General features: G+C 38.1%; 1 protein-coding gene across 1 annotated transcript; it reads right to left on the bottom strand.

Moving 5' to 3' along the window:
* LOC109708241 lies at positions 608-1,631 on the bottom strand. The gene has a single exon (XM_020229901.1). The coding sequence runs from the start codon at positions 1,603-1,605 to the stop codon at positions 760-762; it is 846 nt and encodes a 281-aa protein (XP_020085490.1). The 5' UTR covers positions 1,606-1,631; the 3' UTR covers positions 608-759.

Below are 18,464 nucleotides of genomic sequence, written 5' to 3'. Positions count from 1 at the left end.
TTTATAAATATATATATTTATTTATTATATATAGTATTTTATTTGTATATATAGATATATTATTATATAATAATTTATTACATAATTTATTATTTATTTTTATAAAATGTAAAATATATAAATAAATATTAAATAATTTAGACTACTGGTATTAGATATAAATATTAATTTTATAATATTTAGCATTCACATATAAATTATACATTAAAAAATAAACAAAATTGATGCAGCTTAAGTTAATTTTATATTTGACAAAAATTAATTGTGAGAATCACGAATAATAATTTCTCTTCTCATTCACTAACTACTAGAGGCTTACGATACCTACTAAAATTATTTACTAACTAATGGGGGATTACTATACATACTAAAATTTTTTGATGTACTTATTGCACCATTTAAATTCTGAAATTGATTTTTATAACTAATTTTTAAAATTAAATTTAAAATAACTACCCGCAGCATCACGTGGGTCCTTAACTAGTTTAGTAATAAGATTAGGTATCTGAGATTCATCCTTGTCTTTTGAGTTTATAAATAAATTTTTTAGCGGACTATTTAGCGTACAGAAAATTAAGAAGATTATTCAGAAAATACGTATCGAAAACAATAATTGAAGGCACAATTACCACACAATTGATTACTTAATTAAATCCCTCACTCTACGAATCCCACAACCACATCACTTTACGTTACTGCCTTTCAATTACCATCATCTACAAACCCAAATCAACTAAGACCACACCTCCAATTGATTAACTAAAACCCGAACCCAAATTGAACCAGAACCATAATTAGACCCAAACCCAAACCCGACCCAACCCAATGCTCAATCCCCGCCAAGCAACCGCTATCGTACGGACTGTTATCCACCAACGGCTGGCTGCCGAACCCAACCGTCTGGCTGACCCCATGCACCTCCGGCAGCTGCCCGCCTGCTCCCTGCCCGCCGCCCTGCCCGGCCTGCCCGAAAGGCAGGTTGTTGTCCTTCCCGATCGGCTCTGCGAACGGCGGCAGCGCCGGCGCCACCCCGGGGGACCCGGGCAGCCCGCAGTTCTGGTTTGCCCGCGGGTCGTCGCTGGCCTTCCAGGCCAGCTCTCCGTCCTTGTCGCGTATCCGCATGTCCCCCTCGTCGACCAGCTCCAGCGTCTCCAGGAAGTTGTTGTTGGCCGACTGCGCCCCCGTGTCCCACACCGACGTGCTCCCGTCGAACACCTCCAGCCCGTTCCACGTGAACAGCAGCGCGCACGAGTTCACCGTGCTCACCGGCGTGCACTCCGACTCCCACATGCTGCTTCCGCTGCTCGCGTCCTCGACTTCCACGTAGCAGAAGTCGCTGCCGAACCCGCCCGCGCCCTCCGCCGTTGGGCGACGGAGCAAGTACGCCACGTATTTCCCCGAGGGGGAGGTCAGGAAGGGGACGGATCCGCCCGTCGCGCCCGGCAGGATGCTGACGAGGATCTGCTGCTTCGTCGTCCTCTCGATAGTCCCCACGGGGACGCCGGCGGTGCCAGTAGCGGCGGCTTCGCATGGACATGAGTAGTACAGGAAATAAGATGCTACGAGAAACAGAGACAGAATGAGAGTTGAGGTTGGGACACCCATGATGAACAATTGGATCCTTGATCGGAATCGCTTATCTAATCCCAGGTGAGGTGTGGGAGATAGCGTGCATGCATGGAACACCTATATATAGAGAGATATGGCCGCTTCGAAGGGGTATGGTATTGGATTGATTTAGCAAATGGAGTTGGAGCGAGATGCATGGTGGGATTTATTATTTATTTTTCTTATATATATTTTTATGAAGTTACAAAATGTGTGTATGGATACGTGGGGTTAGTGCCATCACCTGTTCCGGTACTAAGGGGGATTAGCTAGCTAGGTAGGGATAAGGTTATATTAATGTTAATTAATTAATTGTTGTATAAAGGACAAAAACTTTTTTTTTTTTTTTTTTTTTTGAGAAATAGATAGCAAGCTATCTGCTTCATTCATTAAGCAAAATGAACTAAGCGTACAAAATGGAAGCAGCTAGGGCCTCCGAAAAAACAGGCAAAAAAGGGTGAAATAAATTGAAAGGCAGAAAGAAAACAAAAAGAACGAAAAAAGGAAGGGTGTTAATAGGGAGAGAAGGGATAGTAGCTGGAGCCGAAACAACAACTTGTTATACGTATAAAGGACAAAAACTTAACCAGAGCTTTCTTTACTTGTTATACGTATACCCAATTACCTAGTGGTTTTGTATTAGCCTGCATGCTTTAGCAGTCGAACAGTCAACTCCCAATAGCCGACCACTTCGTCAGCATGTTGACCAGTTTGTTCTTTAGTCAAACTGTGATTTATTTGCATGTCCTTCACTTCCTCAACAATGTGATCTAGAAAAAGCTTTTTTGGCTTTCTCTACACAAAAAGCTTTTAAACGCTTGTTTCGTTCTATCTACAGACATTAAACTTCGGAAAGTTCTACTTTTATGCCACGAAAGGGGTAAAGACCTTGCAGTACCCTCCATCACAAAATAATAATAATGTCATAAATTGAGAATTATGATTCTAGATAAAACAAAAATATAAGATATATATATTAATTCTACTTTGGATGTACCGGTATTTTGATAAATATATGATGTAGATTCTACTTTGAGGTGTACCACTAGCATTCTACATGCTTTATTTATTTCTTTTAGAAATATAATTTTATTTTTTTTTAATGCTACACGTTTTGTTTTTTTTTTATAAATAAAACTTTATTTTTTTTTAAAAAAAATAAACTTAGATAGAAATGTGAAACAATTAGGATTCGAACTTGGAAACTTAGGTACCATAACATCAAGTCCTTCTCCACTTGCACTAGAAACGATCAATGTCCACTAGTAATATTAGATTTAAACTTTAGCCATATATATATGTGTTCAAAGATTTAGAAAAAAATTATCTGTGGTTGCGTTTTGCAATACCACAATGCTATAATTTCTGCAACTTTTTTAGACCTATGGCAATAAGTAAGCAGCCATCTCTTGTGACACAATGCTATTTTGTCGCTTTTTTATGATGTTAGTAAAATTATGTTGTGGCATTTTGATGCTTTTAGTAAAATTATGATGTAACTTTTTAGAAGTTGATAATTAGTGTTGGTGTAAATATTCAAGAATAAATGTTAGACTACAAAATAATATAAAAAGTATCGACGAGCCAATCAAGCCGAGGCACAAAAATCTCGCTCTCTTTAAGGAGATTCAAGTTCTCTATGATTGGCAAAACTTTTGAACCGATGCAGTAGAACACTGACTAGCTTATCTCCTCAAGGAGACAACAGCTTGACCCTCGTTGTCTGACTTTACCAACTTTGCACAAGTGGATGAGCTCAAAGCTCCACTAAAAGAATACCTTTCTTTGGTCGCTCTCTCTCTCAAGAATTAGTTTTTCTTTTGTTATTGCTTTTTTTTGTGTTATTTTCCAAAGCAAAAACGAAGCTCAATTTATAGGCATCTTATGATAAGAGTTACATGACATTTACTGTAGTTCATAAATTGTAGGAATAAAGATAGGAGTTAAGTACATAGAAATTTACAAGAGTAAGTCTAGTATTGTAAATGTAAAATCTCTTAGGTTCAAAATTTACTAACTAAAAGATAGGTTATATCACCTTCAATGCACAGGTTATAATAAAAGAATTAATATTTAATAATAAAATGTAATAATATTTTTCCACTCATTTTATTATTAAATATATATGAAAGTTTGATGGCCAAAGAGGAATCATTATACGTAACGAAGGTGTGCTCTGCATTGCACATTCACTTAGTAAAACAGTGATTTCTACTCTAGAGTCAGAGTGGTCTCAAACTTGAATTTTGACTACTTAGGAAAAATAAAGAGTCACTAACATATAACAGTTCAGGTGTTGACATGAGTTTTACTAGCTAGCGCGTTACAGTCTTGTGCTGATTCTGATTTTCATAAGCATGTGTGAGAATAAGTCGATTCTCATAGAAAGCAGCCTCATATCCATACTCACATAGGTGAAATCCGTCAAATGTGCTCTTGTAATTTTGACACCTTGCTTATAAGAGCCACATATTTGATTAAGAGAAATAACTCAACCCTCTTTTCATTACAGGATAAATGCACCCACACTATATGATAGGTAAAGATGCGTTCACATAGATCTATATATTGTGCATTCTTTACGACTACCATATGATTTATTTTTTTTCTATTGAACCTAATTTTAAGGATCTCTGATTATTGGGTTGAGTATTCACATACGTGGTTCATGATGTTATAGGCTTCAACTCTATCTCCCTCGATGTGCTCTAGACCTTCCAAAGCCTTGATTAATGGATCTGCTAGATTATCAGTAGATTGAATATAATCTATACTGATAATATCATTGTTCATATATATATGATTTCACAATACTATATTTTTTTCTCACGGATTTGGATTTACCGTTATAATAACTATTTCTTATTCTACCAATATATAGCAGTTGTACTATCACAGTGTATTAATACAAATGGAACTGATTTTTTCAGAAATGGAATCTTAGACAACAAGACTCTCAACCAACTAGCTTCCTCGCTAACTGAAGCTAAGGCAATAAGCTCGGCTTCCATAGTTGAGTTAGCAATGATAGTTTGCCTTTTAGATTTCTAGCATATAGCACCAACTACTAAAGTAAAAATAAAATCAGCCGTAAAGAGAGAATCGCTTGATAGGATATTCCAGTCAGTATCATTTTAACCCTCAATTATAGTAGGATACTTCCTATAAAATAAGTCATAAGTTTTGATACCAACGAGATATCTCATCACACGTTTCATGGCATGCTACAACAAAATTAAGTTTTAGTGGAGATTATTTTTTAAATTTCTGGCAATTATAATTACCACTAAATAATTCTGTGGCAATTATGATAATTGCTGCTATTGGTAGGCTCGGTAAAAGTTATACTGGCATTTGTTCCGGCGGTGGTAAAAGTGTAAATAAATGCCGCTAAATACTATATAATAGCAACTATTATAAATACCACTATAATTAACTATAATTGCCACCAAAAACATACTAAATGTTTGATAAACAAAGCTTATAGCGGCAATTATAATTCATATTAAATACTTGTTCCACAACTAAATACTACAATAAATTGAAAAATTAAAAAATAGTAATAACCAAAGAGCATTAATAATTTGTATAACAAATAGTCTTACTTTCAAATTACAATCTCAATATTCAAATTAAATTTTGAACATAAGTTCTAACAACAAAATACTTATTCAAAATTTAACCAAAAAATAACAAATTCTAAATGACAGTAAACACCTATAATATCGAAAAAGCCCCAAATTATAAATGCTTAAACTCGTTGTTCCACTTTTAAAGCTTGCTCAGATCGATGACAAAGTCCCGAAGAATCTGTTTTAAAAATAATATTTTTGCAATTAGTGGCATGAATCATAGTTATTTAATTTGGATTCGGCAAAAATTCGGTACGGATATAATTCGGATAAAATTTGTCTTCTAATTTTTAAATTCGTAAAAAAATACGGCTAAAAAACTGATTAGCCAATTATTTAGATACGTGATTTATATGGATATTATACGTTCACCAATTAAAAATTCAGGATCAAAAATTCGGCTATTAAATTAAGTTCTTTTTTTCTCTCAAGATTTATGTTATTCATTAACAAAGTGGGACTGATAAATGAAAATGAGATAAGGACTCAAAGAGTGCTAATGGTTGTCTATTGTTGCCATAGATGGGAGAGCATAAATATGGTGAAGAGTGAAAGGATCTTATTTTATGGGTTTATCTGAGTGACACAGAAAGTGGGTTTTTTTTTTTTTTTTTTTTTTTCCCTTTTTTGGACTTGACAACTAGATTTCAATTTGGTACTGTGGAAAAAGAGTGTAGCTACCTATTAGTGGTANGCGGCTCGCGACCCTCAAGCGCGGGCGCTGGTCTTGCCGCGAGCGGGCCGTTTTTTTGAACGGATTATTCGCAAATCGCGAATAATTCGCGAATAATTATTTTTCTCCAAAAAATCACGTTTTTTTCTGAATTTTTCGGAAAAATACGAAAACGGCCGTTTAATTCATTTTTTCAAAAATTCGCGAATAATTCGCGAATTAACTAACACTAGTATGAATAAGTATGTGTTTATTTTCAAGATTGAATATGTGTGGGAAAAGTTACAGTAAATCACATTATATTTAAAATTGTTGAATTTTTACTCTCACCAATAGGACACTTCAAAAGTAGGCTCAAAATCAACCATACTGTACTAACTGCCTTCACAAATTATAGAAATATAAAGTAAATCTAGAAATATAAAGTAAATGCATAAGAAAACTCTTTGAAAAGTGTACCTTTTCTCCTTTCTTTCATGGCAGGAATAGGAGGAGAAGCGGTTCAAATTGTAGGCCCTATCCACAAGTTGTTAAGCAATTTATCATTAAACTTCTACATTGTACAAGTGTAAGCTCTACTAAGAATATTAGGCCCCTGGCGCAAGTGGCAAAAGGGCATAATGGTTGGTACCCGAGACCCAAGTTTGAATCCTAGTTGATTCACATTTTCAGTAAGTTTATTTTTAAATGAAATAAACGAAGCGGGTAGCATGCTACCTTTCTCTCAAAAAAAAGAAGAAGAATATTAGGCCCCACATGACTCTGGGTTAAATATTCAACTAATGAACCCTAATAGAAAAAAGTAGAGAAACACCAAAATCAAAAGGCCTTCGAATTACCTGAGTGGATAGGTCTGTCAAGCATGTTAACAGATTCTCTTCTGCATCTCCTATGTTTTTGTTATTTGCATAATACTCCAGTAGTTGCTCACGAAATGGGACACAAAAATAAAGCGCCTGATCACAAATAAAATATTTATATTAAAACAAAGTCAATAAGGCAACTCAATACCAGTTGCACACATTTATAATGAACTTAAACCAATTGAGTAACTAAAGGAGTTAAATTTCAGCTGTTATGCTGGGTGGTTAATATTTGATCCAATCTTTTAAAAAACTATCAGTTTATTAAAATAGGCAAGATAACGAAGGATGGAGAGATTTTTTAGAGATCATGTGGGTCCATCACTACTAGTTAAAGATACTTCAAGTAGAAGATATGATGATTCTTGAGTTGGGTAGTACCCTGATACTGTAGGTCGTTTGTGGAAAAAATAGGCCCCATTTTAGAATTTCCTCATTGTTAACAGTGTATATGAAAGCTAGGAAGACTAATTAACATTTGTGATATAATAGAAAAGTTAGCAAGACCAACTAACAAGCCCGCAAGCACATTAAGAAATCAGAGAATCAAAGGGAGCCCACCGACGAACGCATATTTGGCTAGCTAGCAAGAAGATCAGCCTTGACATTTAATGAAAACACCTTATTATAATTACTTTTCCATTCCCCACACACGTACTTTGTAGAAGCTAAAGAATTTTCAAATGTGCTATGATTAGCAGGGCTCTAAAAATTTGATAGCATTTTTTAAACTTCTTTATATCTTTTGTCACACCAAAATTTGTATGTGCAACAAAACTAAGTTCATCTTACCCACTTGCAGGCTTATCAGATCTCATACTATAGTGTGATAAAGATACCACAAATGCAAAAAATGCACACAAAACTAGCAAAACCAACTAGTTTTTTTTTGTTTTTGAGATTAAAACATAGGGTGATTCAACTAGTGATAAAATTATTGTTTTGGAAGCACAAAGTCCAGAACTTAACACACAAACAATACTTTACTCAGCAGCTAGTCATGACCAAGAGACTCGTGAGACATAACATTAATAGAATCAAATATCACATTCGCTTGCAAAAAACATCACCTAAAGTATGTTAGTTTTAATTATTTAAAACAGTGATTTAAAACTTGATTTTAGCCCATGGGCTTCCTGGGCAACCCAACTCTCTATGGACCTTGCCTGGGAGCCCGTGCCTTAGTTTCCACATGAGGAGTTTAGTCCCACATTGGAAAGCGAAGGCATGTTGCTACACCTTATATACTCTCTTACTCTCAAGTTAATTATTTGGGAAAACATGAGAGTGAAGCTTTCGACTAAACGCACGCACGAGCACGAGCGGGCCGGGCGGCGGCGCGCGTGAACCTGGTTCATCTACACATTTTATTTTATTGAATTTTAATATTATTATATTATATATTATTTTATTAACCCAAGAAATCTAATATGGATTATCTCTATATTTGGTCCAACTCAGGAAGGGGCTGGTCAAATCTCGGGAAATGGCAAGATCCTGGACTCATGAAGCTATCCTATATGAAGAGAGGTAGTGGTGCATTTGTGCATTGGCTGTGAACATAACCCGAGATTGCACCTTTTCATTCTCTCTAATCCTCTTCTACATTAAGTACAATATATATAGTTTACACTGAACTTTACTATTTTGCTGGATCTCTAAAAGCTCATACGGTTCGTGTTGCGCCACCCTGAAGACGTGCCGACGGGATGGACAGTGGTCGTTGTATCGCTAGGAGTGATCGTCGGAGCCTCGTACGTGGAGGGGCAATCTTGCTTCTAGGACAGTGCATTTGCACGCCTCGACGCACGGGCTTCATCTGATCTCTTAATCTCTATAACATTAACTATTTAATTTTTTGATCAAGCTTTTTAAAACAGAAGTTAAATTGTTTTCAATCAAAATTGTTTATAAAGATATTTTACTAAAGATTTTAGAAAGAGACTAAGTTTCCAACATTCTAGAAGCAAGAGTGACTTTAATCTTTCTATTTTCTTTAATATAATACATAGAATATTATTTTGCTATAGAATAATATATATGTGTCATGAGATTAATGTTATTATAATTCTTAACATATATACATACTGTTATTCTTACACTGATAATTAATATTACAATATTTTGTTGCTGCCATATATTTATCTTTCAGTACCTATATAATTATACTGTCACTAAACATAATTTCTGTAAACCTTAGAATAGTCTTGTGACATTATATTAGGATTATTTGTAAACAAATTTTTCATGATGGAGGATTCGTATTCGGCGAAACCGTTCACCTTTGATGGTCGTAACTTTAAAAGGTGGTAGAACCAAATGAGGTTATGGCTCACCACACATTGGCTTGTGTCTGCTATCTCAGATCCTGTCGAGAATAGCAATGGATCTGCACCTGAAGGTGCAATCCAGACTACGGTCAACAGACCGCATACTCGGAGCCGAGCCCAAGCCGGATCCACTCCTCCTGCTACTGAAACTATACCTACACCTACAACCATACCTCATGTTGACACTAATAGGATCAACTATCATTGCTTGAACCGGATTCTTAGTACCCTATCTGATAAACTGTATGACATATACTGTAGTGCTAAAACAGCTAGGGAACTTTGGACATCCTTAGAAAATAAGTATGGTCAGATTGATCCTACCCAGAAGAGATACCAAGCCTCAGATTTAATTAAGTTTAAATTGGTGGATAATAAGTCTATGTCTGAGCAGCTTCATGATTTTGAGTATATAATTGAGCAGCTTAGATCTAGTGGTGTAGATCTTGATGAGAGCTTTTTAGTAGCCACCCTTATAGATAAGTTGCCACCCTCTTGGTCGAACCATGCAAATGATCTTAACCATAATCAAAGGGAGCTTTCCCAGAATTATGTCCTCAGATCTATTAGGATAGAAGAGTCGAACCGAGCTAAGGATAAGAAGCCTAGTGAACCCACAACTCAAGCCAACCTAGTAGAGAATCCTAAAAATAAGGGTAGAAACTTTCAGCCTCATAGGAACTTTAAGAATAAACCTTTCCATTATAGAAAGTTCAACCCAAACTTTAAGAAGCCTAAACCTGACGGGAGTGGAGGCAACTTTGGTTGCTTTGTGTGCGGGAAGACCAACCACTTTGCGAAGGATTGCTATTTTCGCAAGACTCGGCCTTATGCACCTAAGAAGAAGAAGAACGCTCCACCTGAGCGCCAGATGAATATGTTGACTGTTGGGCCTGACCCTTCAAACTCCACTGTCAGGTTAGGATCTAGTTTAGCTGAAGTTAATCTTGCCTATAGTTCTTCTGATTGGTGGATAGATACTGGAGCAAACATTCATGCTTGCTCTGATCGCTCTTGGTTTTCCACCTATCAGGACTCATGTGGAGGATCGGTGAACATGGGGAATGTAGCCTCTTCTCGCGTGTTTGGGACCGGTCGAGTAGATTTGAAACTGACCTCTGGGAAGACCCTAACCTTACACGGAGTCCATCATGTTCCCGATATTAGGAAGAATCTGATTAGTGGTTCTCTTTTAGTTCAGTAGGGTTTTAAGTTAGTTTTTTAATGTAATAAGGTAGTCATTACAAAGGGAGTGAATTTTGTAGGGAAGGGATTCTTGAGTGACGGTCTGTTTAAACTATCGGTATCTTCTCCCTCTATTAATGAAAGTGCAATTGTTTTGAATGTTGATTCTACTAACATTTGGCATGAGAGATTAGGACATGTAAATTATAATACTATTAAAAGATTGATGCATCTTGATTTAATTCCTAAGTCTAATTTACCTGATCACAAATGTGAAATATGTGTGCAAACTAAGGAGCTAGAAAATCTTTTAAATCAGTGGATAGAGATTGTAATCTTTTAGAACTTGTGCATAGTGATGTATGTGATGGAAGTAGACCTACTAGCGGCGGAAATAAATATTTTGTGACTTTTATAGATGATCATTCAAAGTATTATTATGTTTATTTGATAAAGACAAAAGATGAGGTTTTAAGCAGATTAAAAATTTATAAAGCTGAGGTAGAAAATCAATTAGATAAGAAAATCAAGATTTTGAGATCTGATCGAGGAGGTGAATATACTTCAAATGAGATGACTATTTTCTGTCAAGAATTTGGAATTGTACATCAAATGACTGCACCTTATACACCTCAATCTAATGGAGTTGCTGAACGCAAGAATAGAACTTTGATGGATATGGTGAACTCGGTGATTATTAGCTCAGGTGCACCCGAGAACTTGTGGGGGGAAGCTTTGATTTCTGCATGTGTGATTTTAAATAGAATTCCCCACAAGAGTTCTTATATGTCTCCTTATGAGCTTTGGAAAGGTAGGAAGCCTAATGTGAATTATTTTAAAGTGTGGGGGTGCCTAGCTAAAGTTAAGATACCTGAGAATAAAAGAAGGAAGATTGGACCTAAACTGTAGATGCAGTTTTTATAGGTTATGCATTAGATAGCAATGCTAATAGATTTCTAGTGGCGAACTCTGAGATTAATGAGATTTCTAACAACACCATTATTGAAGCTAGAGATGCAGTATACTTTGAGGATATCTTTCCTTTTAGAACTAGAATAGATAAACCTACTCCAGCTAAGCCTGTAGGTAGCTCTAGTAGACCTAGAGTTAGTGAACCTACAGAAGAGGTTGAACCTAGGAGAAGTAAGCGTCCTAGAGTAAAGAAAACTTTTAGAGATGATTTTTGTATCCTACTAGTTGAAGATACTCCACCTACCTTTGACCAAGCTATGAAGTTTGTAGATGCGTTATTTTGGAAAGAAGCTATTAATCTTGAGATACAGTCTATTCTACAGAATAATACTTGGGAGTTGACTGATTTACCTCTAGGATGTAAGCCTGTAGGTTGTAGATGGATTTTTAAGAAAAAGTTGAGACTTGATGGTTCTGTAGAAAAGTATAAGGCTAGACTAGTAGCACAAGGCTTTGCATAGAAGCCAGGTGTAGATTATTTTGATGTGTATGCACCTGTTGCTAGAATTACCTCAATTAGAATATTGATAGCCTTAGTTTCTGTCCATGATTTGATTGTTCATTAAATGAATGTTAAGACAGCATTTATGAATGGTGACTTAGATGAAGAGATCTATATGAAGCAACCTAAAGGTTTTGTAGTTTCTGGTCATGAGAACAAAGTGTGCAAATTGACTAGATCTCTATATGGACTTAAGCAAGCTCCTAAGCAATGACACCTGAAATTTGATTCCTTAGTTGTAGCAAATGGCTTTCGTGTGAATATGTCTGATGAATGTGTATATTCAAAGGAATATAACAGACAGATTGTAATCTTATGTTTGTATGTTGATGATATTTTGATTTTTGGTACCAATATGAATGTGATACATGATGTGAAGAAATTACTCAATGAGAATTTTGATATGAAGGATCTTGGGCAAGCAGATGTAATTCTCAACATGAAGATCATTAGAAAATCAAAAGAAATTGTTATGAGCCAATCCCATTGTAGTGAACAGTTACTGAAGAAGTTTGGATATTTTGATGTCAGACCTGTGGTGACACCTTATGATTCTAGTGTACACCTTAAAAAGAATAGAGGTGATCCAATCGATCAGAATAGATATGCGTAGATTATAGGATCTCTGGGATATCTAGTAGACTATACTAGACCTGATTTGGCTTATGCTGTAAACAGATTGAGAAGATATACCCATAATCCAAATAGAGAACATTGGAATGCTTTAGAAAGAGTTTTGGGATACCTGAAGGGAACTGTGTCATATGGATTACATCACAGTGGCTTTCCTGCAGTATTAGAAGGATATAGTGATGCTAATTAGATTAGTGATATAGCTGATATAAAGTCAACTACTGGATTTGTTTTTCTCCCAGGAGGAGCAGCTGTTTCTTGGAAGTCAACCAAACAATCTTTGATCGCTAGAAGTACTATGGAATCTGAACTTATAGCATTGGATAACACTGTAACAGAGGATAAGTATGTCACGCCCCGCCCCGAAACCACTACCAATTTGGCACGATTCGGGCGCGGCGAGCGGACCGCCGAACGGACAGCACCTCCCCTGTCCGCCTAAAGCTCACAACAAGAATGTGTACAAGAATTTCTCAGGAATTTAAATTCTAAACATACACATTCAACGGGGCACAAATAGTGCCAGCAACTACAAGAGCAAGTAATCCACATGAATAACATGTGAAATAAAAAGAGTACTTTGCTAACTATTACAATAGTTCATCCTTTTCATTTACATTATTTTCTTTAAATGGTTATATCTTTCATCCAAAATACATAGCTCTCCAAATCCTCACCTACAATGAATCTTTCTCAATACATAGGTATACTAATGCAAAAAGGAATGCTACTATACTACCACGGTCTCACTGGTCGGGCGCGATACCCTTGCCGCGGTCCTCTCTCGGCAGCCCTGTACCTACCACTGAAAATAGAGTGGGGTGAGAACTATCTTCCATAGTTCCCAGTGGACTCGGCCGCCGACTCTGCCGATCTCCCCACTAGGTCCAAGTAGGCACAAGCAACAACAGGTAGATAGATAGATAGATATCTCAAAACAGTAAAGGCATAAAGAAAATCTATGCTACCATGTCCATGATCATGTATAATAAATGCATGCATCATATAGTAAAGATTTACTATCATTCTAACGAATTCGATCAATGTTTGAATAATAATGTTCAATGACATTGTTCACTGTTCTTTTACCCAATCTGTAGCGAAGCCCTTGGGTTCGCCAATAACTCACATTTCAATCCCAAAGTGGGGAGGGAGCTCCAAGTGCACCCAAGCTCGGGATCGTCTGCGGACCTCCATGTGGTCCGGACCTCCAAGTGATCCTAATCGCCCGACACTCCGGAGTACTCGACGACAATCCCCTCCATGTGGGGATATGGATGGCTATACCACCCCAAAAGCAGACTTTGAGCTAGATCTATCCTCTCCGAGTGAGGATACCCTACAACTAGGGTCAACAACCCAATCGAATCCTCTCCAAGTGAGGATGCTCTACAACTAGGGTCAACAAACCAATCAAATCCTCTCCAAGTGAGGATGCCCTACAACTAGGGTCAACAACCCAATCAAATCCTCTCCAAGTGAGGATGCCCTACAACTAGGGTCAATATCTCAATAACTCATCGACACCTCTCCATGTGAGGATACTTAGGTTTACTAAGTTCTTTATCCACAAGGTATTTTCTAAGGGATCCACCTATCCCTAGGTTCTCAAACCTCTAGTGTCATTTACACTACATTAATGCCACTCGTTATTCTTTAACATTTGGATGCCACTCGTTTGTTCTTTAACATTAAACACCACTTTCTATGTCATCAACAACCCCATCGGGTTCTCTCTCTTCTTTCGCATCATAGGATCCATGTTCCGACCCAATCCTTACCTATCTAAGTTACCAAGCGTTCCAAGTACACTAGATTATCAATTAGAAAGCATAAGGAATGGTACTACTATGCAATCCTACAATGCAACATGTAAGATATGAGATTAAATGCAATCTAAGACATAGAAAGGAGTTCGAAAGCTTCGGGATGGCACTCCCCACCTTTTATCGATGTAGAGACTTTAGAAATGTTCCTCGGTGAACTTTACGAAAAGATTTTAACCTTCCTTGGTCCAAGACAATGCTAAATCGGCCGTATTTCGCCGATAGCTCCCAATCTACTAGTCGAATCGTGAAATCGACTTCGCCCCCGCGTTTTGTGACCTACCAATTAGGTTTATAAGGCCTCAAATGAGATCAATCTCATACTTTACTAAAAACCCCATTTTGGATGCCCTAGGATTAGCATCATGCCATTTGTACCATGAAACCCTAGCCTCTAGCTCTAATCCACCAACAAAGGTGCTAGAAGTCCATTTGACCTCATCTCAAAACTCAAAACCCAAAAACCCTAAGTTCTCAAAGCTAGGGTTTGGTAACTTACCTCTTGAGCTACTCTAGTGGTGAGAGAAGAGAGAGGTGAAGGTGTCCAAGACCTTCTCCTTGATCTCCTTCTTCTTCTCCACCTTGTTCTTCTCCTCCTTCTTCTTCCTATCCTTCTTGTTCCTTTTGTTCTTCTCTTTCTAGAGAGAGAGAGAGGGAGAGAATATGAGAGGGAGTGAGAGAGTGAGGGAATGAGAGAGGGAGAGGGAAATTTTCCATGTATACCCCTCATCTAATGGCCATTTTGCACTTAAACCCCTCCACTTTTCCATCCTTGCACAGCCCTTACTGGGCAAAATTCGCGCGGAGGGACCAGTCTCCCCGACTTTGGACCGGTCCCCGAGAGCAGCCCATGCTGCCAGGGGCCCTTCTCGCGTTCGGGAACCAGTCTCTCCCCGAGAGACCGGTCCTCGGGAGACCGGTTCCTCTCGAAGAGACCGGTTTCCGAGAGCCCGATTTTCAGGACTTAGCCGATTTTCGGCTTTTCTCGTTGGTGGCGCGCCGGGGGACCGGTTTAATCAATCCAAGGACCGGTTGCATCGAGATCCCCCGCAGCCACTAGCCTCGGGGACCGGTCTCTCCCTACCAGGGACCGGTCCCCGAAAGCAACTTCAGCCCAGTGCAGGTTTTGCACTATATGCTCTCGCGGACTCAACTCCAATACACTTTTTGTATTTTGGATAACTTTAGCTTTCCCGAAGGATACTCACTCGACAATTAGTTGATCCTGGACGAAGTACAACTCTCGAATTTCGAGAATTCACTTCCTTACAAAGTGAATTAGAGAGTTTCTTTATGATCTGCCACTATTGGAGTGACCTTTAGCACCTGTGTGTATTCATTGTGATTGAAGATCTGCAATTGATAATTGTGCCCAAGAGAATATGGAGACTAAAATGAATAGATTTATGAAAGTGAGACATAAGTTCATTCGACAGAATATGAAGGAGAATGTAATTGCTTTGGAATTTGTGAGATCTGCAAAGAATCTGGCTGATCAGCTCACCAAGGGTTTATCCAGGACTGTGATCCTAGAATCGTCGAGGGGGATGGGGCTTAGCCCACAATGAAAGTTACCGGCGACGGCAACCCAACCTGTTGCAAGTTCAATGGGTAGAAACAAGTCGAAAAGGTAGCTATGAGGAGCACTATTTTTTTGTATTCTTATCCCTATGGCGACAGTGCTCATATCTGCAAGTGGATAGGAAGGGCATTGGTCCTGAATGGTTCCGAGACCCATGAGGCAGGGTGTGACCTTACAGACACCCTTCTGAGGACCTACTATATGTGTGGGTTGTGAGGCCACGACTGTGGGAAGAGGGAGGTTTCCTAAAACACACATGAACCGATATTAGCGCATGGCCGTAATAGCTCTCACCCGCTTAGAACCTAAACGACTGTACCATGTGTGCGGTTTGTGGAAACCCGATTCACCGGCCTTGGTTCAAGGCGAAGTCCACCATTGTGCCCTCGGATGTACATAGACAAGCAATAAGTGAAGGTTCAAACCCGAAAGGTACCTTCGCCGAATACGTGGTATAAGAGATCCAGCATTCTTTTGAGCCATTTCCTGAATTTCAGTCTTATTTACTTTCTTTATATGAAGTTTTAAATCATGTGGGGGAATGTTAGTTTTAATTGTTTAAAACAGTGATTTAAAACTTGATTTTAGCCCATGGGCTTCCTGGGCAGCCTAACTCTCCATGGGCCTTGTCTGGGAGCCCATGCCTTAGTTTCCACATGAGGAGTTTAGTCTCACATTGGAAAGCAAAGGCATGTTGTTACACCTTATATACTCTCTCACTCTCAAGTTAATTACTTGGGAAAACATGAGAGTGAAGCTTGCGACTAAACACACGCACGCACGCACGGCACGAGCCGAGTTGGGCCGGGCGACGGCGCGCGTGAACCTAGTTCATCTACACATTTTATTTTATTGGATTTTAATATTATTATATTATTTAATTAACCCAAGAAATCTAATCTGGATTATCTCCAGATTTGGTCCAACTGAGATCTTGACCAGATCTCTCTTGATTTGGTCCAACCTCGGGAAGGGGCTGGTCAAATCTCGGGAAATGGCAAGATCCTGGTCAACCTTACCTTGACTCTTCTCGTTGGACTCATGAAGCTATCCTATATAAAGAGAGGTAATGGTGCATTTGTGCATTGGCTGTGAACATAACCCGAGATTGCACCTCTTCATTCTCTCTAATCCTCTTCTACATTAAGTACAATATATATATTTTACACTGAACTTTACTATTTTGCTGGATCTCTGAAAGCTCATACGGTTCGTGTTGCGCCACCCTAAAGACGTGCCAACGGGGTGGACAGTGGTCGTTGTATCACTAGGAGTGATTGTGTGAGCCTCGTACGTGGAGGGGCAATCTTGCTTCTAGGACAGTGCATTTGCACCCCTCGACTCATAGGCTTCATCTGATCTCTTAATCTCTATAGCATTAACTATTTAATTTTTTGATCAAGCTTTTTAAAACAGAAGTTAAATTATTTTCAATCAAAATTGTTTATAAAGATATTTTACTAAAGATTTTAGAAAGAGACTAAGTTTCCAACATTAGTCTTCAGACTCACTCATATAACCAAAAAACCACAAGCATCAAAACTCCCTAATCTAACATGCTATTGTTAGATTAGGGAGCTTACTGTACAGTGCATCTCAGATCTAGAAAGAGCTCTTAAGAAGAACCACAAATGGCAAACCTATACACTATTAAGTTGATTTCTCATTTAAACCCCCTAATCTAACATGCTATTGTTTTAAGAAAACTTGCTCCAAACTCCATTATAATTTAATCGTATCTACCAAACATAAAAAAGAAAAGGTTATATGATAATCCATCAAACCACATCAAGTTTAATAGAACTTGCAAAGACAGATGAAACTTGAACAGAATTTTCTCAAATTAAATAACACCTAAGTTGAGGAGTATAGGCTGCAAATTACAATGATTTCAAATATCACATAGTCAACTCGAACCTTCCGTTCTGATCCGCAGTATAATCAGAAGTACATCACTTAAAATCATAACTACAGGACCTCACAACAGTACAAAAACTCTCACCATACAAAACCCATTTCTACCTCCATATCTCATAACCACTGCACAAATGCACAAGATTTATGCTTGAGATGTTAGGTAAGTGAGTTCATATAGCACAATGAAATAACGAATTTCAGGGTTTTCATTATTGTACTTAAGATATCATACTAGTAAGTGACGACATTTGATCAAAATATTCAATAGTGAGCCTAATGTGTAGATTTCTAAGTTCAATTCGTAATAATACAATAAATATTGTCAAATACTAGTGCGTATTATCTTTAAGATACACCCAATAAGTTAAATATCTAGCAACTTATATTTATAGGCAATATACAAATAAATTTTAAATCCAGAAAGGTAAGTAATTGGAGATTTTCCTAAAAGGTTCACGTAAGAGCAATTTATTAACAATCATGCATGCATCTAAATAATGGATGGTTCACATAAGAGCCATTTATTAACAATTATAATCGTCGGCGCATCGGACTCCCGGCAGACAACCGGGGACGTCGTGACACCAACTGGGGACGGCGTGACACTTTTGCCCGAACTGATGCTGCCCCTGCGCCGCGACAAGCTCCCACCCCGGCTCGCTCGTATCCTGTGGTCACTTCGCCGGCCGAAGTCACCCCGGCCGGGGACACCACAGCCAGCCACCCAGCCCCGGTTTCAAA

Source organism: Ananas comosus, linkage group 3, assembly GCF_001540865.1.
Source record: "Ananas comosus cultivar F153 linkage group 3, ASM154086v1, whole genome shotgun sequence".
Lineage (NCBI taxonomy): Eukaryota > Viridiplantae > Streptophyta > Magnoliopsida > Poales > Bromeliaceae > Ananas > Ananas comosus.
Note: the sequence above shows the minus strand (reverse complement) of the source record. Positions and strands in the feature narration are given on the sequence as shown.

What these genes read in the sequence shown, in the direction of transcription:
- LOC109708241 (XM_020229901.1), bottom strand. Translation starts at nt 1,605, where the DNA reads ATGGGTGTCCCAACCTCAACTCTCATTCTGTCTCTGTTTCTCGTAGCA.